Here is a 25,768-nt window from a genome sequence, read left to right as displayed (position 1 = left end):
GGGTCAGATAGCTAATCCATTTAAGCTTTAAGATTACTATCTTAAAGCTACTATTGGCCTCAGTTACAATCTTTGTTAAGGTTTATTTAGGAAAACAAACAAAACACTCAAAATATTTCAAGCATAGCTGGATTAAAGTGCCAGGAATAGGTGCATCTAAAACCAGTGGAAGGACTGGAAGAGCAAGAGACAGGGTAGATAGAATACCACCATCTTCAGGTCAACCACTGAAGCTCTAGTCCAGGACAGTGAGAAATTCCTGCTGCCTGCTAGGTTGGAAAGCCACAGGACATTTCCATTGATGGACACAGCTGCCTTGCTGTACCAACATGGATGGCTGGTAAAGAAGCGCTTCATGTCTGCTGCCACCCATGCATCTGTCTGCTGCTGTCAGAGAAATAAGAAAATGGTTTCCACTTTTATTCCATTTTCCAGTTCTCACACAAGAGTATCTTGTTGACAGAAGACTAATAACATTCAGAACTCTGGAGCCAATCTTGGAATTATAGTTCTCTTGCTTCCAGTTCCTGTGATACACAGAAAAAGAATAGTCAGGAATGGGGAATAAATGCACATTTCTCCCCCTCCCCCCATGGCCTCTAGCACTGAGGATATCTCCCAACTTTTATGAAGGCTGTAATTTCAATTCCAAATGGATGAAAAGCTGTTCAGAGACATTCCACCCAGCCATTCTAGCTCACCACTCACCCCCGCCTGCCATACAAACATTTTGCCTACTGCTTTTTTTTTTTTTTTTTTTTGCGGTACGTGGGCCTCTCACTGTTGTGGCCTCTCCCGTTGCGGAGCACAGGCTCCGGACGCGCAGGCTCAGCGGCCATGGCTCACGGGCCCAGCCGCTCCGCGGCATGTGGGATCTTCCCAGACCGGGGCACGAACCTGTGTTCCCTGCATCGGCAGGCGGACTCTCAACCACTGCGCCACCAGGGAAGCCCCCCTACTGCTTTTTATTTTATACTTTCTTGCCTCTCTGCCTAGTCTCTGTGCCTGTCAGCTACAGAACCCAGAGTGTGAAGAAAATGATTGAAGGAGGAAGCTTAGAGGAGGAGAAAGAGGACACCTTCTGTTTTTCCTAGTGTTAGTACACCTAATGGTCTGCTGATTTCTGTCCTTCTCTCTTCCTCATATTAGAATGACAGTGGGAATATTGAAAGTTCATTCTTGATAAAAATCTCAAGAGATAACTAGAGAGATTAGATTTCAAAAATATCCAGGTATAAATAATTTTCCAACTAAAATAACAGTGCAAAATGTATACCTTTGTATCTTTTGCATTTTTATACCACACGCCTGCGGGGGGGCGTGGGTGGGGGGAAGGAGGAGAGAGAGAGAGAGAGAGAGAGAGAGAGCTCAAGGCTAGTGTTATGGCAGTGCTTTCAATGCATAATCTCTTTTTAAATCCCATCCAGCGGTATGAGATGCGGAAACCTAAACTCAGAGATTGGGCAACTCGCTCATGATCCTACAACTATATAATAACTCTCATCTGTGCATATTGGTTTCCATGAGATATGACAGGAAAGATACCCTAAAATTAATGGAGACTATCCAACTCTTTGAGTCTGGCTTCTCTGTTGGAATCCTCTTCCATCTCAGCTGAATTCCCCAGGCACTACGCCCGTGGCCTCTGGCACGGAGCGCATGGAGCGCCCCCGCCCCGCGTCAACCAGAGATGGAGTAGGAGTAATTGAGAATGGAAGGCTCCGGGAGAGGAGCAGAGGGCCTGAGGAGGGGGTAGGGAAAGGGGGCGGGGGGCGGGGTCTACCCCGCCCCCGCCCTTCCGTTCACTCCCATTGGCCGAGCGTTTCCTGGCCGTATCCCACTGCCCACCCCCAGAACGACGCTTAAAGTGTGCGAAGCAGGTGCCTCGAGTGGAGTAACAACTTTGCGCGCGTGTCCGGGCTCAGCGCGGCACCCATTCATTGCTTCTGACCATCCATCCGTCCCTTCGGTCATCCAGCGGGGAGGGGCTCCAGCCACCCGGGGACAGCCGCTACCCAGGGGACCGCGACCAGAAGAGGAGCCGAAAGCGTAGCTGACCCTCGCCGGCCCGACCACCACCATGCAGACGTGCGCCAGGGCCTGGGGACTGCGTCTGGGTTGCAGAGTCGGGGGCGGCCGCCGCCTGGCTGGAGGCGCGGGGCCTCGTTGGGCGCCGTGCGGCCGTGACAGCAGTAGCGGCGGCGGGGATAGTGGCGGGGCTGGGGCCTCGCGCCTCCTCGAGCGCCTCCTGCCCAGACACGACGACTTTGCTAGGAGGCATATCGGCCCCGGGGACAAAGACCAGAGGGAGATGCTACAGGCCCTGGGGCTGGCGGTAAGGACCCCAACCCGGCCCTCAGAGGCCTCACCCTGCGCCGCCCGGGTTCTGCCCGTACGGCCTCCCGGCCCCCGCCAGGAGCTCTGCTTCGCTCCGCGTGGGACCCGCACCCTGGCCCGGGGCCCCTGGTGTGGGAGCGAGCACGCGCGCTCGGTCTGCGTGCCCCAGCCTGCTCCCACCAGGTTACTTTCTCCTCCACCCGCTCTTCGCGCCTCAAAACCGTATATTTTTCAACCTAAGTCGCCCTGCAGATGAGCTCTCACTTTGCAAGAGAAGGACCTTCTGATTTATCCGATTATCTCCGGTTGCTCACTGAAATCCAGCCCGAAGTGGCCGAATCACTACCCCGACTCATTATTAATTTTCTCCAGTGATTTTTGGTTTGTTCAAAGTTGTTCTTTTTAGAAAGAAACCCTAATTAGACAATTTAAATGAAGTTTCCCACAAGGCTTTGTAGATGCAAAATGCAGAGGTGACTTTTAACTGAGAAGCAATTTCCTCTGCCTTTAGTGTTCACGGACTTGCGTTTTAATTTTAGAGCATTGATGAACTGATCGAGAAGACCGTCCCCGCCAGCATCCGCTTGAAAAGACCCTTGAAAATGGATGACCCAGTCTGTAAGTGACCGGGAGATTCCGCTTGCTCTGGCCTATTTGTCTTCTATGGTCTTTGAAAGTCCAGCTGTGGGTTAGGATTGCTCAGGAGGGAGAATGTTTATGAAAATAAATCAGCGTTGGGTACCGCACGGGGCGGAAGAGGGTGGAATAATTCAGTTCTTTATCTCAGCGTGGAGACAGCAAACTTCCCAGGGGAAGGCAGTGCACAAACACGTGTAGAGGACTCCCAACTTTCCAGGCACCTGTCCCAGGCCATGGTTCTCCCATCCTTTGGCTTGAGAGGTGTCATCACTTCTCTGCAGATCAGGATACTCAGAAGGGAAAAGGAATTGCCTACAGTCATGCAAACAGGGGAGTGACAAAAATAGGAAACCCAGACATCTGGCCTCCTACCCCAAGGTTCTTTATACCACAGTAGCTTCAGATTGTTCTCTCTCACATCCAAATTTTACTATTTATACCTACTGAAAGGCAGCAGTACTTTTAAAGCTTGAATGATTTTTATAGAGAAACAGAAATAAGATTCATGCTTGATTAAGAAATCTTAGTTTAACCATAGACTCTCTTAGAATTTTATTATTTTTATTTATTTTTTATTTATTTTTAAAATTCAAACAAAGAGAATTTTATTTTATATTTAAAATATTTTTAATGGTCTGAAGATTATTTGACTTCCATGGGCTGAGCACGAATCCACAAAAAATTAAAGGCAAATAGGCAGAGCTGAAGAGCTTTTTTTTTTTTTTTCTTATCAACAGGAAAGAATTCTCATGGTTTTGAATCATAAAAATGCTATCTCTTACTTCTGGAGTCAAGTGAAGAGAAGACAATTGGTTTATTTTACGTTTTAGAACAGAAAGGATATGTGGAAGGCAAGCTTTATTTTGTTTTAAAGTATAGAACTTGAGGTATGAAGCAGGTCCAGCTCCAGCTGGCTGATGCTGTAACTCAGGGTGTGCTGAGGGCTGCTCCCTTTGTTAGTTTCAAATCTGAACCATTTCCCCTGACAGCAGGGACCTTGTTCATAGAAGAAAATATGCGCTTTTTGTCCAATTGAACTGACTGAGACTTGGGGATAGCTGGAAGCCTTATCTGCTTAAGGTTTAGGAAATCAGAATCCTGATTAATTGAATGTTTACAGTGAAGAGTTATATATTTTTGAAGCAAGCCATCGGTGAATATTTGAATAAGTAAAAGCCCTCCTGAGACTTTCAAAGTCAGGACATGTTAGGTCAGCCCTTTTACCATATACTCTAAAATAAAATGTTCCTGAAGAACATTAGCATCTAGGAACCATGTCAAAGCTATCTAGCCTTTTTTAGTTCAGGTGCTTGTTTCCAGCTGACTAATTTGAACCTTGGGGGATTCCATTTCTCCTCCTCTCCTCTTTAGAAGCAGACTTCTGATAAGTAATTTGCAATTTAAGTGTAAACTTTAAACCCAGCTTCTGTGAGACTTGGGGCCGGTTCCATCTGGTTAGTCTGAGGTGACTCAGAAAATATTGCACAGTCAGGAGTCCCCCGTTGCCCTGAAGTGGGCTGGCTCTCCAGCAAAGCTTGCTACTTGGAAGTGAGCTGGGGGCGGAAATGGGGGGGAGGGGGAGGGGGAGGTGGTCGTGGGCAGCACAGAAGGCATCAGTGTTTTCATCTGAGGTGTGCACACGTCATGGGTAATGAACGTGTTCCACGTGAGGAGAGCAAATTGGTACAGGTAACCTCTAGCAGAAGCATTTTCATTTAACAGTGGAGCAGCATTATCCAAACTTGGTTTCACGTGAATGCTGAATGCCTGTGTTCTACTGTAGTCAGAGGAATTCTAGACCAAATATTTGTTCACTGCATACAGAGAAAACTAATAGGAGCTAGTTAGATGAGTCTTAAATCCCTCATTGCTGAGGAAAAAGAAGATTGTGAGAGCTGTAGCAGCATGGAGATACTTGGGTTAGTGCTTATGCATAACTTTATAATCTCAAATCTTTATGTAGTGCTTACCATGTGCTGGGCACTTTTTAAAGTGTATTTCATGTATTAATTTAATCCTTATTACAACCCGGAGGGGTAACTACCATTCACAACTCTGTTTTAAAGATGAAGAAACCATGGCATACAGAGGGTAAGAATCCTGCTCAAGGTCACCACTGGTAAGCGGTGAAGGCAGAATTCACCCCACACAGACCAGCTGCTGTTCACACTCCAGCCGTCAGTCTACATTGTCTTCGTTGTGTCCTCTGCAAGGGGGTGGGTGTATAAAGTAGAAAACTCCTGTCCTGACTCTTCCAGAGCATCCAGTTTACGGGTATGCACAAGGCCAATCACACTGGAATCACTCTGCCCCTTGCCAGCTGCCCTAGTGGAAATGCAGCGGCAGGCTGAGAGCACAGGTGTGAGAACACTCAGGCCCGCTGCCAGGGCGAGGGAAGGGATGACAAAAGTTCAGGACTAGGGCTGGGTATCGAAGGGTGGGTAGTTATGCTCTGCTGGACAAGGCTGGGGGAGACTGCTGGAGCTAAAGGGACCAGCTTGTACAGGACAGAGTGGCCCGACAGAGTCAGGGAGGTACAGAGGGTCCAGCTGTCCCGCAGGATGCTCCCCCTCCCCTTGGACACTTCAGGAAGTGCCTTGAAAGAATACCTTGATCATTAGTTGGCTTCACAGTAAACCATACTTTAGAGAAACAAGCAAAGATATTCAGTTCAAAACCCTGTCAGATTCATCTAGTCAAGTGAATTCTCCATCCCTCACTGACATACACAAAGAACAAAAAAAAACTAGAAGGATATATGTCAGTGGGAACATTTGTTTCTCTGTATGGTGCCATTACGGATGATTTTAGATTTCTTTTTATTCCTTTGCTTTTTCTAGATTTTCTACAATAACTATGTATTTATTTTGTTATTAATACAAAATTTAAATACTTTATGAACCATGCCAATTGCTTTCGGCTATGATATGCCTCTCTGTATAGTATTTTCAGTGAAGCCATCTCAAGCGAACCAGACTGAACTAGCCTGTAAGTTCACAGAAGCAGGGTTTAAAGTTTACACAAAATTGCACATTGCTTATTGTGAGCATGCTTAGGAAGAGAGAGGAGACACTAAACCCTTTAATGTTCAAGTTATTCAACCAGAATTGACCGGCTGAGCTGTCAGAATGAGACTTTTGATGGTCTTGTGAGAACTTTGTATTCTAAGAGATATCGTTAGAGTGATTTTAATAAATGGTTAATGGAGGGCAGTGAGCAGAGGGAGGAGGTATTGTGTAACGCAGCTGCAGGTGGTGACTGTCACCCAGGTGGGGTTGGACACTCTTCCATTTTTTTTTTAAATTTTTGACAGCATTGGGTCTTCGTTGCTGCGTGCGGGCTTTCTCTAGTTGTGGTGAGTAGAGGCTGCTCTTCGTCGTGGTGCACGAGCTTCTCATGGCGGTGGCTTCTCTTGTTGAAGAGCACGGGCTCGGCGTGCGGACTTCAGCAGTTGCAGCACACGGGCTCAGTAGTTGGGGCACATGGGCCCTAGAACTCATGGGCTTCAGTAGTTGTGGTGTGTGGGCTCAGTAGTTGCAGTGCACAGGCTCAGTAGTTGCAGTGCGCAGGCTCAGTAGTTGTGGCTCGTGGGCTCTAGAGTGCAGGCTCAGTAGTTGTGGCACATGCTGTTAGCTGCTTTGCAACATATAGGATCTTCCCAGACCAGGTATTGAACCCGTGTCCCCTGCATTGGCAGGCAGATTGTTAACCACTGCGCCACCAGGGAAGTCCACGGGCACTCTTCTGAACTGACCCCAAGGACACCTACAGGGCAGTTGTTCCCCCTGGCTGTGGGCGTCAATTATCTTTCAGCTGGATTAAGTCTGTTGTGAGATGCAACCTGTAAACTCTTCAGTCTCTGACAAATCTCTCCTTTGGCCATTCCTAGCTCCTTCAGTTCCCAGCACATATGAATTATTATTTCATCTTTAGGATAATTCCAATGGATTTTCATTATACAACTGTGGAAATAAATAAAGACCAGCCAAATGAGAAAAGCAAAGGCTGTTTATTCTGAACTTGCTCTAGGAGTCAGCCTTCTGCTTTGCAGAGGAGTGGGAAGACCTCATAGTGAAATAAAGGAAAGGCTTCAGGTGTGCCCTGTTGGCCTGGGCAAGCGGTAGGTGGGCCAATTCAAGCAGGGCTTCCTATGTGATTGGTTAGGGCTGCTTGTTTGGCTTTGTCTGGTTGGTCCTAAATTGGAAGCAGGGACCGAGAGTAGGGAAGCTGTCGGTTATTAATCAAGTCCTGGCCCTTCTGGGCCAATTGTTACAGAAGTTATCATTCATTTTCCTCCATTGTCACTGAAGATAGCAAAAGATGGCTTTCTGCAAGTCTAATCTGTAGCAGGCTGAGTTCAGAGGTGGTTTATTGTAGGTAAGGGGGTTGGTTTCCTGAGTAGGTTGCTGCAGGTTGTGGGTGAAAGTTCTGTGGTCTGGCTATTCCTTATTTATATGTTTAGACTCTCACAGCAGTCTGTTGTCCTTTTATTTTTGTCATAAATTCTTGTTAGGCAGACCCCTGCTGTTCTGACTGATACCTTGGACAGTCAACATATTGTCTAAATTGTAAGTGTTTATGGCTATTTACTATAGGCGAGGAACTGTGAGGATAAATGTATGAAAAAACATAGTCACTATCCTCAAGGAGCTTACATCTTAACATAAATTGATTCAGAAAGTTAAAGTGTCCAAGATGTCATAAGAAACGTGAATAAAATGCTGTGAGTGTACAGAAGTGATGTGAAATTGGATAGAAAAACAGGGATTTCTGAAAACAATGTGAAAAGTTGAGGTATATCTTTTCCTGTTAGAAACAAAGACAAAATCTTTACATTGACTATGTTTTCTTTGTGTGTAAATATGTTATTATAAGAAGGGAAAAACACAAAAAGGCAGCTCCTTCATTGAGGAAAAGAAAATGGCAAAATGCAATGTGTGAAGCATAATTATGGAATTATTTGAGTATTGTTATAGTCTCATCCTGGATGGAATCTTAATAGAATAATTATGCTGTCAATGATTTGGGGGATTCTGGAGTGTTTTCCAACACCACCGAGCAATTTTCAGTTCTCAGGGGACACCAACTGGTTGTCCTACGATTTAACTCACTTCTGATACTGTCTACCTGCATATAGCATCAGACCTCACAGATTAAGTCCCCCCAAACTGCCCCCACTTCAGGTGCCAATCACAAGTTAGGGTTTTCACCTGGGCTTCTGACCAACAAGCTATAAATTGGACCCCCTCCTCTGGTTCAATTAATTTTCTAGAGCAGCTCACAGAACACTAACATTTCCTTACATTTACTAGTTTATTATAAAGGATATTATAAGAGATACAGGTGAACAGCCAAATGAAGAGGTACGTAGGGTAGGGTCTGGATGTGTCCCAAGCACAGGAGCTTTTGCCCCCATGGCACTGGGGTGGGCCACTTTCCCAGCACAGGGATGTATTAGCCAGCCCAGAAGCTCATCAAATCTGCTGTTTTTATAGAGCTTATCCTGCAACCCCTCCCCCCTTCCTTTTCCCTGAGGTCAATTGGTGGGCCTGAAAGTTCCAGCCCTCTAATCACTTGGTCTTTTTGCTGACCAGCCACATCCTGAGGCTATTTAGGAACCCCACCCTAATCACTTTATTAGCAGATACTCAGGTGTGCTCAAAAGGACTTGAGTATGAATAACACAAGATACTCTTGTCACTCAGGAAATACCAAAGACCAGAGATATTTCTTATTATACTACAGGGATATTTCAGAAAAATATGTGGTGATATATCCTGATAAAAGTGGAGAGGTGAAAATATTTATTTTAAAAGAGATGAATCCTAAAATAAATTGTGATCAGTTTTTTCCCCTTCCTTTTGAAACTAGAACACCAAGTGAGAAATCTCAGTCTTTGTAAAGTATCATTTTTAAGCATTAAGATATTTTGAACTATCAATCTAAATAAGGATGTAAACTGAAACAAGCTCAAATTACCAGAAATTTGAGTTTATTTGGGAATAGCAGAGAAATTGCAATTTAGGAGACATGTGCTGTAGAAGCTGCAAACAAGTTACTGAGGGTCTGGGGCAGGTTGTGTTTTGGGCAGGGAGCACAAAGAGAGAGACATCCAGCCAGAACCCAGCCAGTAAGTTCATTGGCTTGAGTATGGAGAGATTCTTGGTGGATGTTCATTGGTCTGGAGATAAGTCTCAGTCTTCTGTAAATCAGGCGTTTACAGGAAATCAGTCTCTCAGTTCTTAAGTTCTGTTCTTCTGAGGGAGCATGTGTGAGATTCTCCATTTCATATCCTTGGGTTCCTTTTTTTTTTTCTTAATAGTCCTTTTTCTGCTGATAGCACCTTATCTTCATTTGGCTGTATGAGTCTCATCCTTTACCTCTTCAACTTTTATGTTTCTGCTGTCTCAAATTGTTCCTTTTTTTTTTTTTTTTTTTTTTGTGGACGGGCCACGTGGCTTGTGGGATCTGAGTTCCCCGACCAGGGATTGAACCTGGGCCATAACAGTGGCCACTAGGGAACTCCCCTTGGGTTCCATTTTGGATTGAAATCCTTTCACAGGACTTGCTTATTTTTTGACATGCAAGGATACAAACATGCTGACATATGGTGATGAGGGGCCAAATAGGTCATGTGATCGGGACAAAGAACTTAAAATATAAAACAACTTTTTCCTCTTCATCTTGTTAAAGGATCATGGAATTCATCCAGCACCATCAAAGATTTTATGTAAATGGAATTCTTTAACAATATTTTTAAAAATTGGCAAAGTTACTGTATTAGTTATCTCTTGCTTTATAAGAAATTACTACAAAACTGTGGCTTAAAACAACAATGAACATTTATTATCCTCACAGTTTCCGTGGGTCAAGAATCCAGGAGCAACTAAGCTAGGTGGTTCTGGCTGAGTCACTCATGAGGTTGTGGTCTCACGTTGGTGGACGCTCAACTAGGGCTGGAGGAGCCACTTCCAAGGTGGCTCATAAACATGGCTGGCAAGTTGGTGCTGGCTGTTAGCGGGAGGCCCTGGTGCCTCCTCACATGGGTCTATCCACAGACTGCTTGAGTGTCCTCACAACATGGCAGCTGGATTCCTGCAGAGCCAGTGATTCAGGAGAGAAGGAAAGCCAGGCAGAGACTATTCTTTTTATGACCTAGTCTTGGAAGTTCTATAGTATCATTTATATCATATGCTGTTCATAAAAGTGAGTCACTAAGACTGGCCCAAATTCAAGGGAAGGGGAATTAGTTTACACCTTTTGAAGGGAGGAGTGTAAACAAGATTGCACGCAAAATTTTTTTTAATAGACGTTCCTTTCTAGAGCAGTTTTAGGTTCACAGCAACATTGAGCAGAAAGTACAGAGAATTCCCCTATACCTCTTGCCTCCACATATGCACAGCCTCCCTCGTTATCAACATCCCCCGCCAGAGGGGTACATTTGTTACCACTGATGAACCTACGTTGACACATCGTCATCACCCAGAGTCCGTAGTTTACATTAGGGTTCACTCTTGGTGTTGCACATTCTGTGGGTTTGAACAAGTGTATAATGACATGTATCCACCATTATAGTAGCATACAGGGTGTTTTCACTGCCCTAAAAATCTTCTGCATAGATATTTAAAAAACTACCACATTCATCTAAATTAGCATATACTTGCTATCATAAATTATAATGAATTTTATCTAACTTTTAAAAGTACTCAATGCTATCAAAATAAAATATACTGTGCTTTAAATATGGTATTACTCTTGAGGACTATTGAGGTACATAGGGCCATTTGCCCATAGACTAAATGCCCCAACCTACTCCCCTTTGTCACCATTGGGTTATAAGCCACTATCACCAAATCTATGTCTATAGCCTCCTCCATCTACTTTAATTCCTTGAGAGACTTCAATGGAAAATACAATACTGCTTTAGGCACTGAGGATGCAAGAATCAGGAAGTAAAGGGTGATAAAGATATGGTCCCTGAATGTAGGTTAAAACTGATAGGGAGATAGATACTGAATAGCTCCTTAGGTCTGCAAATAGATGAATGGTTTAGCTGAGGTTATGGCATGAGCAGAGGCTTGGAAGTGTGGACATGCCTCAAATAACCTAACATGGTTATTTGAGGTTGGTGAGTAGACCATGTGTGTAGAATATTGAGCTGCAGAGAGGTATGGAAAGCAAGGTATGGAGGGCCCAAAGCCATGATAAAGGATTTGTTTTCCTCTACATAGTGGGCAGACATTAACAGTTATTACAGAGGGAAGTGACATATTCAAACTGTGTTTTGCAGAGTGCCTCTGAGACAGAGGCAAGGAGACCAGCTGGGAGATTGTTGGAGATTTTATTTATTTTTTTTATTTTGGGCTGCCTTGGGTCTTCGTTGCTGCGCGAAGTGTTTCTCTAGTTGCGGTGAGCGGGGGCTACTCTTTGTTGTGGAGCACAGGCTCTAGGCACGCATGCTTCAGTAGTTGTGGCTTGCGGGCTCAGTAGTTGTGGTTCACAGGCTCTAGAGCGCAGGCTCAGTAGTTGTGGCGCACGGGCTTAGTTGCTCCGCGGCGTGTGGGATCTTCCTGGACCAGGACTCGAACCCATGTCCCCTGCATTGGCAGGTGGATTCTTAACCACTGTGCCACCAGGGAAGCCCTGTTGGAGATTTTAGAGGTGAGATTTTAAATGTGTCTACCAGGAAGCAGTTACCAAGATGATATTAGATATGTAAGAGTGGGAGCATGAGAAGGCAGGGGAGTCTTTAGACTGTGATGCAGGTCCACTGACCCTGGTGGAGGCGGAGAAGGATGGAAGAATTGGGTAAGAAGAATCACAGACTGCAGCACAGATCTAAAAAGTTTTGGTCAGACTGAGCAGAGTCCTTGAACCAAAGTCACCCATCAGAGGAGTCCCACATCTTACAGGAATGGGTCTGCATTAGTTCTCCTGTTGGGCTTAGTATCAATAATTGCCTGGGAGCAGCCTGTGGGAAGTATGGTTTTGGTACAAACATGGTGGTCGGTCCAGCGGGGCAGCAGGTAGGACTGTCAGTCAGTTTCTAGGCTGAGTGTCTTGGGGTGATGGAGATGTCATTAACAGAGAGCAAACGGGGAGAAGAGGAGGGTCCTAGAGGAAGACGAGATCATGGGTGTTGTTTGAGCAGAACTGAATTTGAGGTACTCAGGAACATGCATTTGAAAAAGCTGAATCAGTAGTTGGAAATAACGAGTCTAGAGCTCAAGAGAGAGATTAGGGATGGAGTTGCAGATTTAGTGAGTCTTCTGAATGAATTAATGAGAATGAGTGAGATTTCCTATGGATGAAGTATTGGGAAGAAAGTGGAAACCAGGATATTGGGAAATAGAGCATGGAAAAAGACACAGGCAGAGCAGCCTGAGATGAAGTAATCCAAGAGGCCAGAGGTTACATTTTAAGTCAGGGGTTTGTGGACCTCAATATCATATTCTGGACCTTTCTTAGGCATAAGAGAGAAAAAAGTACACATGATTACATAAGGACACTCTGAGGTGGGAGGAGTTTAGGGGCTGCCTGTCTGATGATCTAAGTGAGAGGCAGGAAGGGTGAGACAGAGCATTAGAAAAGTGAGAAAGTGATCATCTGGGTAGTGAGGGGCCTAGATCACCCTGCATGGAAGACCTGCTGAGATTTAATGGCTTGAATCTGTAAGGTTTGCTAGGATCCCCTCACCCAGCATCATTTAGTGACCTGGGAGCAGGAACAGAGGAATGGGGTGCCTGAGTTTAGCTTAGTTTGAGGATTGGTAAAGTCAAGTGGCCAAGGACTTCAAGTCCACACAGGCTGGCTGGGGTGGGAGACAGGTGAGGCAGTCCCATCCGTCCACATTGGGATGGGAGCTCAGTGAGCACCTTATGGGAATGGGCGTGGGGGGCCTGACCTGCTCGGGAGCCTGAAGGGGGGGGCCCACAACGAGGTTGTGCGCTGCTTTCAGGAGGGTGAGTGTTCTGGCTTCTATTCCTTATGTCCTCTTTTCACCCCACCAAATGGCACTGTGCTTTGCTTTTAGAAATCTCTGTTATATGATGTGTGAAGAACTTTGATCTCGTTTTGACTGCTCAGGTTTGTTTTACTTGTTAAACCTGAAGTATTTTAATAAAAATGCAAACTGGGAATTTTAGTAAGGATTCTCAATGTCCATATCATCCAATGTACTAACTGATTAAACAATAAGGAAACAAAAGTTTGGAAAATATGAAATTATTGTAGGCACTGTATTATTTCACAGAACTTGCTTAATAGCTGCAAGTTTCCCTTTAGAAATGTTTCTCTGAAGTTCATGCCTTTAGGGATGTGAGAACCGTTTGCACATTGATTTGTCATTGTGGATTCTGTGCTAGGTGAGTTATTGTGAATATTGAGCTAACAACTATATGTGGGAGTTTAGGTGAATTTTCATTCACTTGTATTTTCTGAGCACCTAGTATGTACCTAGCAACCACTATGCCTCTGTCCACAAAGAGATTATAATTTAGTTGGTGAGATTCTGGGCTGGATTACAAATTTCTCCATATGCCTGTATTCCTTTGATCTATAAAAATTCTCTCTTTCCTGCAAACATCTTAAATTGTTTAAGTTGGACTCAATACATATTTGTCCCTTCTTGTTCTTGCTCTGCTGGCCGTGACAAGCTACTCACAGGGCAGCAAAGAGGAAAAACAAACACTCCAGGACTTCCACTCTGATTCTCATTTCAAATTGACCATTTGGCCTGCTTACGTAGGTCAACTGGTGTTCCAGGTAAATATTATGAATTGTAATGTTTCTCTGTACACTTCTTTTGTAAATGTTTATAGATGGAATGAAAAGGGGCGGCTGACGAGGTCTCCCACAGAAAGTAGTGTGACCCAAGTCCCAGAAGTAAATAACAGACATGTCCCCACTACCCCACCATGGGATGCTCTTCTGGTTTTCCTACAGCTGCTATAAAGATCCTGAACCTGTATATCTCTTGGGTGAGCAGGCAGAGCTCTAGGGACTGCTCACTCCTGTGGAGACGAGGGACCATGGAGCCATCAGAAACACGGGTTGGACGTGCCTTGGCCCCTCTCGGCTGGAAGTGCCTGGCCAGGGGTTCTAATTCCCAAGACTCATGAGGGGCTGGGTGAGCTGGGGTATTAATTGGCTGATCAAGAAGATGGGAAAGAGCCTGGCAGGCTTAGGGTTGGGGGGCCAGAGCCCCAGGTCAGGCCTGTGTGGTGCTGCCCAGACCACATCCTGTCGCATGGGGTGGGCGCCCCTCTGCCAGTCTTGAAGCGTTTTCAATTCAAAGAGTTTCCATGTCATTATTCTGCATTAACGAGCTTATAGATTGGTTTGCCTTCCTGGACTGAACAAATTCTATAATTCAGCAGACTGTGGTTGTGAAACCCTCCTTTGCTAGGGAAAGAAACTGGGCAAATAAGAGGGAGTAGGGTTTAATGGGCTGGGTAAGTGGGGTTAAGCCATGCTTAAGCCCACTTATTTACGGGGGAGGGAGAGAGGTGCTGCAAATGATTAGGTGAAGTTAGAAAAAGGCTACACATTAGGATGGAGTTTGTAGGCAAATTCTGGCTTCCACTCAGGAAATCAGAAAATCCTGATATATGCTATCATCCATGGTTTGTTTATCTTGAGACCCCGGACCCCACCCCCCCATGGTTCCTGAGCAGCTTTGGCAAGAAAAATGCTAAAGCAGCCTCTGTCCTCACATTCTAGCCCCAGCTCTTCCCTTCAGCCTCTGGCAGAAAAAGCCCTTTCTGGGAAATTCAGATATGAGTTTCTTGGTTTCCAGTCCTGATGATTTCCTTAGAGTCCTTTTCTGAGAATCTTGCAAAGCACGTGAAGGGCAGGGAGTGGGAGGGAGGCTCTGTTGCTGGTTGAATGGCTGCTCCATGCTGTGCGTTGCTGGGCTGCCTGGAAAATGCTCTGTGGACAGCCAGCCACTGTGGGGACAGCAGATGTCTGCACCCATGTATTTCACAAGCAGGATTTTGTTCTGGGTGTAACATTTTAACTCAATTTAAATTTTTTGAATAAATGACAGTCGTATTATCCAAAATTCAAGAGCATGAAAAGATATACAGGGTAAGCAAGACCCCTTCTCACTTATCAGTTTCTTAAGAATCATCCCAGAGATATTCTGTTAATATACAACATATCCATAGATATTTATTTTTTAATATAAATGGTAGAATAATATATACTCTGTAGAAACTTAGGCATAATATTTTTAGATTGTCAGAAAAGCAAAAGCAAAGCGTGGATACATTTTTCCATATAATTGTGGCAAAAAAAAATTGTGTGTTTGGGAATGGGTTAAAGGTGGGGAACTGTGTGTGTGTGTGTGTGTGTGTGTGTGTGTGTGTGTGTGTGTGTGTGTGTGTGTGTGTGTGTGTGTGTGTGTGTGTGTTGGCGTGTAGCAGGTATCTTGACCCATATAGCCTGCCTGTTTATTCTAATGACATTCTCCTAGTTCTTGTTCAAGTTCACATGTATGGGAAATTAAAACCTAGGCCTAGAAATTTAACAGCTAAATCAGCTTATTCCTACCAGAAAGTATATTTGGGGAAGTGGTTGGTACAAAATTCTCCTTGATGTTTTAGGTGCAAGTGACAAGGGAGTTACTATTGGAAAGGCTCTTATATGGAATTATGTAAGGAGGAAGCATTCATTCTGAATTCTGAGAAGCAGGAACATTGTGAGACCCACCTGTAGTTTCTTAGGGAATGGTGCCCAGGTCACTGAACTCTGTTCTTGGTACATTAGGACCAGGGCGTTATGCAACGTGCTGAGGTAGAGGAATAAACAAGGTCAGAAGCAGGTATTTATTCCACAAGAAAAGAACTTAACTGCTTAGATCGCTAAAGGACTATGGAATTTCATGGCTGGGAGGGCACAGTAATGCAAGGTCTGGCTGCTCTTTGAGGCTGTAGGCAGACCTCTGGAGAATGACAGTTTGTCTCCAAGTGTTTTGTTTTTATTTATTTATTTTTTTAATTGAAGTATAGTTGATTTGCAATGTTGTGTTAGTTTCTGGTTTACAGCAAAGTGATTCAGAGATATATATATATATATATATAGTTTTTCATATTTTATATATATGTATATCTATCTATCTATCTATATATATAGTTCTTTATATTCTTTTCCATTATGGTTTCTTACAGGATATTGAATATAGTTCCCTGTGCTATACAGTAGGACCTTGTTGTTTATCCATCCAAGTGTTTTTTAATGGACATTCCCTTTCTCATTCTGTCTCATTTCCTCCCTGGTTTGTTTCATTGTCCTTCATATTCAGGAAGATAGTTACTGGAATTGGGCCTGTTAACAGGAAGAAGCTGTTTTTGTCCAGTTGGAAGGACAAGAGTGAGGAATGTGCACTGCTGTGGGGCTCACTCTGGGGGGAAGCTGATCATTTTCCTCTCTCCTCTTTGTTCACACAGCTTTCCTGGGACTGTGCTGCCCAGGGTTTGGATGACACAATTGCCTTTTTAAAATGCTTCTTTTACTACGTAGGTGGAAAAGACTGCCACTTTGGACTTAAGGATCCCACCCTGTTTCTCTAGAAAGGCATTCTTTTCCAAGGGGGAGAGGAATCTAACTCTATTGTGAAGTACAGTGGTGGATATTGCATGGTTAGGATTTGGGCTTTTATTTAGACCAATCATGCCCCAAAACTTGGTCTTAGAGACTGCTTCTGCTATGCTCCATTTCAGAGAGGTTCAGCGGCAGACCTCTGATTGTGGACTTTTCCCTCTTCTCCCCTTTTCTCCATGTCCATTGGATCTTGGCATTATTTAACATAGTAACTCAAACTCTGGGTTCCTAAATGTACTAGGTTGGCTCTTCTGCTGATTGGACCAAAGTCAGATTTCATTAGTAGGTATGAGAAATGGTGACCAGTGAACAAACATTAGAAATAATCCAGACACTCATTAAGTTGTGTTTTTGGGGAGTGTTTTTTATTAAATGTGACTGGTAAAGCCTGAGGTCTAGATTTTTTTAAATTTATTTATCTTTATTGACATATAGTTGGTTTACGATGCATCAGGTATAAAGTGATTCAGTTATATACATATAACTGAATTATTTTCCATTATAGGTTATTAGAAGACACTGAATATAGTTCCTTGTGCTATATAGTAGGTCCTTGTTGTTTATCTGTTTTATATATAGTAGTGTGTATCTGTTAATCCCAAATTCCTGATTTATCCCCCCTTCCTCTTTCCCTTTTGGTAACTATAAGTTTGTTTTCTGTGTCTGTGAGTCTATTTCTGTTCTGTAAAGAAGTTCATTTGTATCATTTTTTAGATTCCACATATAACTGATATCATGTGGTATTTGTCTTTCTCTTTGACTTCACTTAGTATGATAATCTCTAGGTGAGGTCTTGATTTTATCACAGTAAGAAGCAGTTTAACTCTCTGTTCTTCAAGTCACAGACTGTCTTGACTTGTAGGTTGTCATGATGAGCAATGGATGAGTGAATGGTAAAGGTTTCTCAGACCATTATAACTTCCAGAAGCATGACCAAGTACCTACCCTACTCTTGATGGCTCATGAGTGTCCTTTAGCTTGGTGTACAGAGGACTACTCATTCTATTAACTCACTTTGTTCCCAATAGAATGTAAAATTGGTTGTCAAGACCAGGCTATGATGAGGGCCAATCAGGGAATACAGTTGTCCCTCAGTATCCAGGAGGGATTGGCTTCAGGCGCCCCCTTACCCCCACCCTCCACCATACCAAAATCCTTGGATGCTCAAGTCTCTTATATAAAATGGTGCAGCATTTGCATATAACCTACGCACAACCTCCCCATATACTTTAAATCATCCCTAGCTTACTTATAATACCTAATGCAATGTAAATGCCATGTACATAGTTTTAATACAAGGTAAATTCTATGTAAATAGTTGTAAATACGATGTAAATGATATGTAAATAGTTGCCAACACGGGCAAATTCAAGTTTTGCTTTTTGGAACTTTCTGAAAATTTTTTTTCCGAATATTTTTGATTCTTGGTTGAAATCCACAAATTTGGAAGCTGTGGGTCCTGGAGGGCCTGCTGTATTTGTATTAGCTCTATCTGGGTAGGGGCAGAGCCCACAGGTGCTTGGAAAATTTGGTCCCATAGGGACTAGAGTATATCTGTTATAGGATTATTTGGTTGCACCGGGTCTTAGTAGCAGCAGGCAAGCTCCTTATATGTGGTGTGCGAACTCTTAGTTGTGGCATGCATGGGGGATCTAGTTCCCTGAGCAGGGATCGAACCCCGGCCCCCTGCATTGGGAGCATGGAGTCTTAACCACTGCACCACCAGGGAAATCTCCTCTGTTACAGGATTAAAAACTCAAGTTTGAACATTTTTATGCTTCTGGGACTTATCTATAATTAATTTTTTTGCTCTTCTTTTATGCTAATTGGCCTTTAAATTTTTTCAAGTGTTTTATCCAAGTGTGTAGGACATTGGCAACTATGAGGGATGATGATATGTATTGATATATGGACACCCTGAACTGATGTGGGATGTGGCAGTGGGTTCCTGGCTAGTCTGCAGTGGTGAAGGCATATGGACAGGATAGGCTGCAGAATGGATGAGAAGGGAACTGGGCTCTAACTGAAGCTCTTTCACTGGGCACACGAACTTGTACTAACATCCTCAGCCCTGCTGGGAGGTATGAGAGAATGGGTTTTCTCGCAAAAGGAAGAATCAGGTTCCTGCACCATTCTAGTTGAGAGTTTAGGGTCTCCAGATAAATATTAACATCTCTCGTAGCAGCCACTGCTGTTTTATATAATTGTTTAGGTACCTGGGGTTAGGACTTAAACATATCTCTTTAGAGGATACAGTTTAACCCTTTAACCCATAACACTCCCTGAACCATCTCCCTCCTGGACTATTGTGCTGGCCTCTTACCATATCCCCTTGTTTCCAGAGTCTCCTCTCTGACCTATCCACACTACCAATAGAATTATCTTTCTGTAATGTAGAAAAAAAATCATATTACTCAATACTGTATGACTCTCAAAGGTTAAACTCTTAATTTGACAAAGTCCTTCAAAGACTGTTCTCATTTGAGAGCTGGACCTTTTGTCCTCATGGCATAATATGGAACAGGGACCTGTCCCTCTTGCACAGGATCTTAATTGAAGCTGGCCTTGCTGAATTGGGTGCGGGCCAGGCACTGCTAATTTCCCCTCCTACTGGGCTTCTTAATCACTCTGCCCTAAGAAGACTTTGGGAAGTGATTGGATTTCTTGCATGATTGTTCCTAAGGATGCTGTACTTGCGTATCTCCTCAGATATTGTTTTATTGTACTTTCACCTATAGTTCCTAAATCTGTGGAAGAAGGCAAGATTGTCCATCATAAGGCAGTAGGGTTGTATTTACTCATGAAACCGATACTTGTAAACTGATACTTACTCCCCTCTTTTGTTAGCCTAGTCTGGCAAAATGACACATCTCTTGTGAATTTATTTACTGTGAAAGCAAGTGGGGTGGGAGGGTAGGATGGAAGGTGACAGTGTTTTCAATGAAGATAAAGAAGGATTAATGAGAATAACAGTCACAGAGTTCAGTAGAATTAAAACATCGTGAAGCATCTTCCTAGCCAGTTTGCCATTTTAGAGATTGCTGTACCTAGATTTGTAACAATAAAATCAATCAATTCCAAGATTTAGTGACTGAGTCCCTAATTTTTTTTTTTGGCTATGTCGGGTCTTTGTTGAGGTACGTGGGATCTTTTATTGTGGCACGCAGGCTTCTCTCTAGTTGTGGCATGCGGGTTTTCTGTCTCTAGTTGTGGTGCACGGGCTCTGTAGTTGTGGTGCGCAGGGTCCAGGACGCGCGGGCTCAGTAGTTGTGGCACGCAGGCTTACTTGCCCCGTGGCATGTGGGATCTTAGTCCCCCAACCAGGAATTGAACCTGCATCCCCTGCATTGGAAGGTGGATTCTTTACCACTGGACCACCAGGGAAGTCCCTGAGTCTGTAAGATCTTAAAGGGGGCAGACATTTGCCTCAGTAGTTAAATCTCAGTTAAATTTTAGTAGCATGATCTAACTATATGCAGAGGAGCAGAGAAAGAACCAGGTAAGGTCATTTGTATCTAGAAAGTATCTTGCAGTATAAGTAGCAGATTGAAATCTGGCACATTCAGGAAAGTGTGGAAGCTGGAGTTAGGCTGGGTAGCTAATTTAAAATCGTGTAGCCTTAGGTGAGTGGTTCTCTTCAAGCCTTAGTTTCCAAAGCGATGTGGAAAGCATTTGGTACAATTCCTGGCAAAGAGTAAGTGCTCAAAATGTCAGATGCTGTTATTACGTGCATGACCCCAAATAGGGTCTCATCTGCATCCAAGGACTTTTATAATTCCTCCTTAATTACCTAGTTCCCTAATGAAAATGCTGGTTAAGACTTTCCTGGTGGTCCAGTGGTGAAGAATCCACCTTCCAGTGTAGGGGACGCAGGTTCGATCCCTGGTCAGGGAACTAAGATCCCACATGCCGCAGGGCAGCTAAGCCCGGGCACCACAACTATTGAGCTCACGCGCCTCAATGAGAGAGCCTGTGTGCCGCAAACAACATAGCCCACGCGCCCTGGAGCCCGCACGCCACAACTAGAGAGAAGCCTGAGTGCCACAACTAGAGAAAGCCCATGCGCCACAACAAAGAGCCTGTGCACTGTAACGAAAGATCCCGCATGCCTCATGCCTCAACGAAAATACCATGTGCTGCAACTAAGACCCTGACGCAGCCAAAAAAACAAAAAGTGGGAAAAAATAAGGAAAATAAATAAATATTAAAAAAACCCTGCATGTGGATCTTTTATTATAACTGATATTTTCTTGGTTGGGTGAAGGGCCTTTTATAAGTAGCCCTTTCAACGACACACAGGAAAAAGTGTCAGAATTAGCACGGCAATTTTAGAGAAAAATGTAGGTCATGTGTTATTTAAGACATACCAACTATTGGTATAAGGCAATTTAAAAGGGAAAACAGGGCTTCCCTGGTGGCGCAGTGGTTGAGAATCCGCCTGCCAATGTAGGGGACACGGGTTCGAGCCCTGGTCCGGGAAGATCCCACATGCCGTGGAGCAACTAAGCCCATGAGCCACAACTACTGAAGCCTGCGCGCCTAGAGCCCGTGTTCCGCAACAAGAGAAACCACCACACTAAGAAGCCCGTGCGCTGCAACGAAGAGAAGCCCCCGCTTGCTGCAACTAGAGAAAGCCCATGTGCAGCAACAAAGACCCAACGTGGCCAAAAATAAATAAAATAAATTAACCTCCCCCCCAAAAAAATGAATAAAAGGAAAAATATTTTACCAGGAGCAGAATTTTTATTTGGTGTAGATAAAACATGTGAAGGGAACAGAAGAAAACTGGAATGAGGCAGGTGTCAATACTGGGAAATTCTGACAAAGCCAAAAAAAGAAGAGCCAAAAAAAATTATGAGGAACCAACCTTGAGGAGTAACTGAGTGCTGTTTGGGGATCTTTCAGGTTCCTGCATCTAGTACTTAGTGTTGCTGAGAGGATGATTCTTATATTTCCCATATAGCTGTTCTCCTCATGTCAATATTCAAACAAAACTAGGGCTTAAAACTATAACTAGAGTTCTCTTTTGAGACATTTTCTCTCTGTAACATTTCTCTCTTTCCCACAATCAGGTGAAAATGAAATCCTTGCATCTCTGCATGCCATTTCCAGCAAGAACCAGATCTGGAGATCATATATTGGCATGGGATATTATAACTGCTCAGTGCCACAGACAATTTTGCGGAACTTACTGGAGAACTCAGGATGGTAATGTATTTCTTGATGAAAAACAGGAGTGCTGTGATTTGATTTGCATGACTCTTTCTGTGTCCCCACCCCCCAAAGCCTCAGCACTTGCCCACTGACACCCATACTCTAGTGCTATCCCTAACCTGCAGGAACCTACCTGGCTTTCTCTGGCTTGGGAGATTTCCTTACTCAAATGTAGAGGACTTAGAAGCTTCTTTCTACTTTTATTCCCATAAAATAATCTAGAGCTCAAAATTGTGGGTGCTGGGCATCTCTTCCTCTTGCTGACTCCGTGTTTGTTCTCAGTGAGCGTTTTTGAGCAAGATATCAAACCTGCAGGTGGGCAGATTCAGGGCTTTATTCTTTGGAGACACTAGGATTTTAGGCTGTCTGAGATTACTCAGTGAGTCAAAATCTTGGTCCATTGTCTTCTCTCGGGATTTTAGGAGCTACAGTTAACTATACCCCCCTCCTCTGCTCCCTGCCCCAAACCAATATTCTGGGTTTATGACCAACTGAAAAAAGAAGACATTGTATCAGGTAGATGGAGATGAAAATGTTAGCTTTATTACTTAGCACTTTGTAGAGAAAGAGAACATGTGTATTCTGTGAACAGGCTCTTCTAGAAACAATCAAAGACAAGGCTGAGCTGTTGATGTTACTTGTTCTGCCGCCACCTCACCTATCAGATAACTCTCGTTCCTAGTCCTCTAGGGGGTGGGGTAGGGGGTGTTCTTGTCCCTGCCCACTCTGACTGCCACAGGTTGTGCAAAATGAAAATGTTTCTCCTGCACTTGAGGAAAACTTCCATGCGATCTTGCTTTTCCATTCCTGTTTGCTGTATGATAGAAGGAAACAGAGGTTCATGTCCTAGTACACACTAAACAATAAAACACCTTGGGTACTTCTTAACGGGCAAAGACCATGGCTTCAAAGGTGCCTGAGAGCAGATCAGAGCACCTGCTTCTTCTGCCCACTGGAAAATATTGTCTGATGATGGAGGAGGAAAGATGGGGACCCCTGGGCCTTTCTTTCTCTGTTTTTGGATCAGTGCCATTGTATACACCAGCATCTTTGAATTGAAACTTTATTTCAACTGATAACCTTATCTCCAAAGGAATGTGTGCACTTACCATCTCTAGCGTAGAAACAAACCAAGCCTGGGAAGGCTTTGATACTTCCTGGGTGATTTTTTTTTTTTTTTTAAGTTGGTTGGTGTACGAGGTAAATTTAATTTTTAGTAGGACCATTATTATGCAAGGACAGAGTAAGTGATTGCCTCAGCAATTCAAAGGTATTTATAGCAAGATGCAGAGACTATCTTTTAGGTTAGCATATAGAAAAAAAATCAACTTTAGTAAAGGGAATGTGGACCCCCCATGGGAAAGCACGGAATTGCCTCCTTTGAAATACTAAGTACGTGCTCCACAGCAATATACCTTAAACATTTGCTGAACACTTCACATCTGTTTTAAAAATAGGTGTTATTTAATAAAATTCTGTCAGAGTTAATTTGAATCAAGTGACCAAAATTCTTATTTCAGTATAATTGCCTCATATAAGAAGCTGTCCACCTGCCATCCTATGACAGACTATTGAGACATCTGTTAGTCCATTTTTTTCCTCAAAAACAGAAGTAAGGGCCTTCCCTGGTGGCGCAGTGGTTGAGTCCGCCTGCCGATGCAGATGCAGGGGACACGGGTTCATGCCCCGGTCCGGGAAGATCCCACATGCCGCGGAGCGGCTGGGCCTGTGAGCCATAGCCGCTGGGCCTGCGCGTCCGGAGCCTGTGCTCCGCAACGGGAGAGGCCACGGCAGTGAGAGGCCCGCGTACCGCAAAAACAAACAAACAAAAAAAACCAGAAGTAAGTGCCTGCCTGAGAAGACTCAAAGCTACCCCCCAAATTTACTGTTTGTTCTAGTCAACTCCTGAAGATGGGGTCCGTGTCTCCCAGCTTCTGTGGTTGGGTAGGAGCCTAACTTCTATGAGCACCAGTTAGCAAACCCAGATGGGTTTCATGTGGACGGCCCCCTTCCTGTTTTTGTAAATTTTCATTTCCCAGACTCTACTGAGTCCCTGCTCATTCCCCTCCCGACTCCCTCATTCTCCCTTTAAAACATCTAGTCACCTCTAAAACACACACACACACACACACACACACACACACAGAGAAATATGAACCCCCTCTAAGATTACAAACTTTGACAATTTTGACATTTTAGAGAGTAAACCTGATACCCTACGTAATTTTAAACTTCGCACAAAGTGTTCTTAGTACTAGGAATTGAGGTACTGTTTTGACTACTTACCATATGTGAACTTACACTCTGAACTTACACTCTGTTTGAACTTACACTCAAACATAGCGGTTTCTGTGTGTTTAAGTCTTGTGAGTGAATATGTGTTGGGCCGTCAGCACAGCGGGCCTTCATCTGGTGCCTAAAGCCCAGACCTGTAGGTCTGAGGACCAAGGCATATGTGTGGCTTAGGGCATAGGTTAGACTATGTGGGAAGCACAGCGCTTTTGCATCTTCTGTCTGCTTTTGCATAAGTGCAAAGGTAGTCCTGGTTGATGAGGGTGTTTGTCCTAGATGCAGTGATTCACGTCCCATCATTATAGAAGCCGGATCTGTTGGCCTAATCACTGTTGCATTGCTTTTGGTTTCAATATGCTCCATTTCTTTATTAATAGGAGAACAGGAATGAACTGTCAAAGAAGTAGTTTTTCTGCTTTGGGTGTGTGTGAGTTTGTGTGTGTGTGAACGCGTGTGAAGGTATTTGTATTGCTGAGGGCTTCTTTTCCCCTGGGGTATTGGTAAAAGTTTGGATGGTAAACTCCAAGTTTGATTTGAAAAGCAAATGGCCTGTCTCCTCCTTCTTACAAAACAAGCCTCCCAAGTACATGAATGGGCTGCAGCATTCCAGCCATCTGAATACTGGCCAGCTGTCTTCGCTCTTGGTGGCCGCACAGAATATTCACCATATTGCTTCCTGGCTGTGAGTGGATATGTTCATTTACTTTAGGATCCGCCAGGGTTTTGAGAGGGAGACAGTGTTGTTCTTTGCTTTTCAGTTCTGGTTTTGGGGTGCATTTTAAGTTTTGTTCCTTTGCATTCTCCGAAAGCTGATCTGAAACAGAGGGTGGTACTGGCCCTTGCCAGCCCTGATAGGGAGGGCTGTGCACATGAGCTTGGGTAGACTTCACATTATCACCCTTCTGAATGGTTGCCATAGAGATGGAACCAACAAATTCCGGTGACGTGAGGTGAAAATCAATGGGTAACATAGCCTCCAGAGAATACAAACATTTGGGCTCTTACAAGAAGATTTACATTAGGCCTAGAATATATTTTGTAGGGTCTACTTTTTGAAATTTTTGATTGCTGATAATATCAGTTAACTAATATCAAAACACTTACATTTCCCTTGTGACTATTTCTGTTTTGTGTAATGTTGGCACTGGGATTAAATGAGAGAATCTCATGAATGTTTGTCTTCCTGCAACTCCCCCACGCCTTTTTTGGTTAAAATCGGTAGAGAATACTGATTATTTTGGAATAAATGTTAATGCCATGTTGAATATATCATGCATCCTTTTTGAGCGGAACAGAATGCCTTCTTGGATATGCAGTTACTTTTTGGTTTTTAATATTAAAATATATCTAGAAACAGAAATCAATTGAGTTAAATATCAGTTGGAACATAGAAGTTGTAGATTACAGACATTTTCTTGATCGCTGTTTTGCCTGGGGCAACTAAACCCTTTTATGCAGGATGGCAGGCCCTGTGCTAGCATTTTTCTCCTGAAACAAGGGTTTATTTAGTATCTCCAGGCTTGAGACTCACCAATCCATGTCCATTAATAGATGATTTTTAAGACCATTTATGTCTGTTTATTAGTGTAAAAAAAAAAAGTGTGGATTATAAAAGAAGTTTACAAGTAAAAGAAGTAGGATCATGTATTTGTCATCTTTGTAGGAAAAGTTTTAAAGCTCT

General features: G+C 43.7%; 1 protein-coding gene across 1 annotated transcript in view; it reads left to right on the top strand.

Annotated features, from left to right (window-relative positions):
• Positions 1–1,906: 1,906 nt before the first annotated feature.
• The window catches only part of GLDC (glycine decarboxylase), a 98,636-nt gene continuing 74,774 nt past the window's right edge, over positions 1,907–25,768 (top strand). The window contains exons 1-3 of the mRNA XM_082657590.1: positions 1,907–2,335; positions 2,877–2,955; positions 21,654–21,789. Of these exons, the coding sequence (XP_082513716.1) occupies positions 2,081–2,335; positions 2,877–2,955; positions 21,654–21,789 (470 nt within the window). The 5' untranslated portion in view covers positions 1,907–2,080. The remainder of the gene's footprint in view (positions 2,336–2,876; positions 2,956–21,653; positions 21,790–25,768) is intronic.

This window comes from Grampus griseus (assembly GCF_964374135.1).
Source record: "Grampus griseus genome assembly, chromosome: 6".
NCBI classification, from domain to species: Eukaryota; Metazoa; Chordata; class Mammalia; order Artiodactyla; family Delphinidae; genus Grampus; species Grampus griseus.
This window is presented reverse-complemented; position numbering and strand designations above follow the sequence as displayed.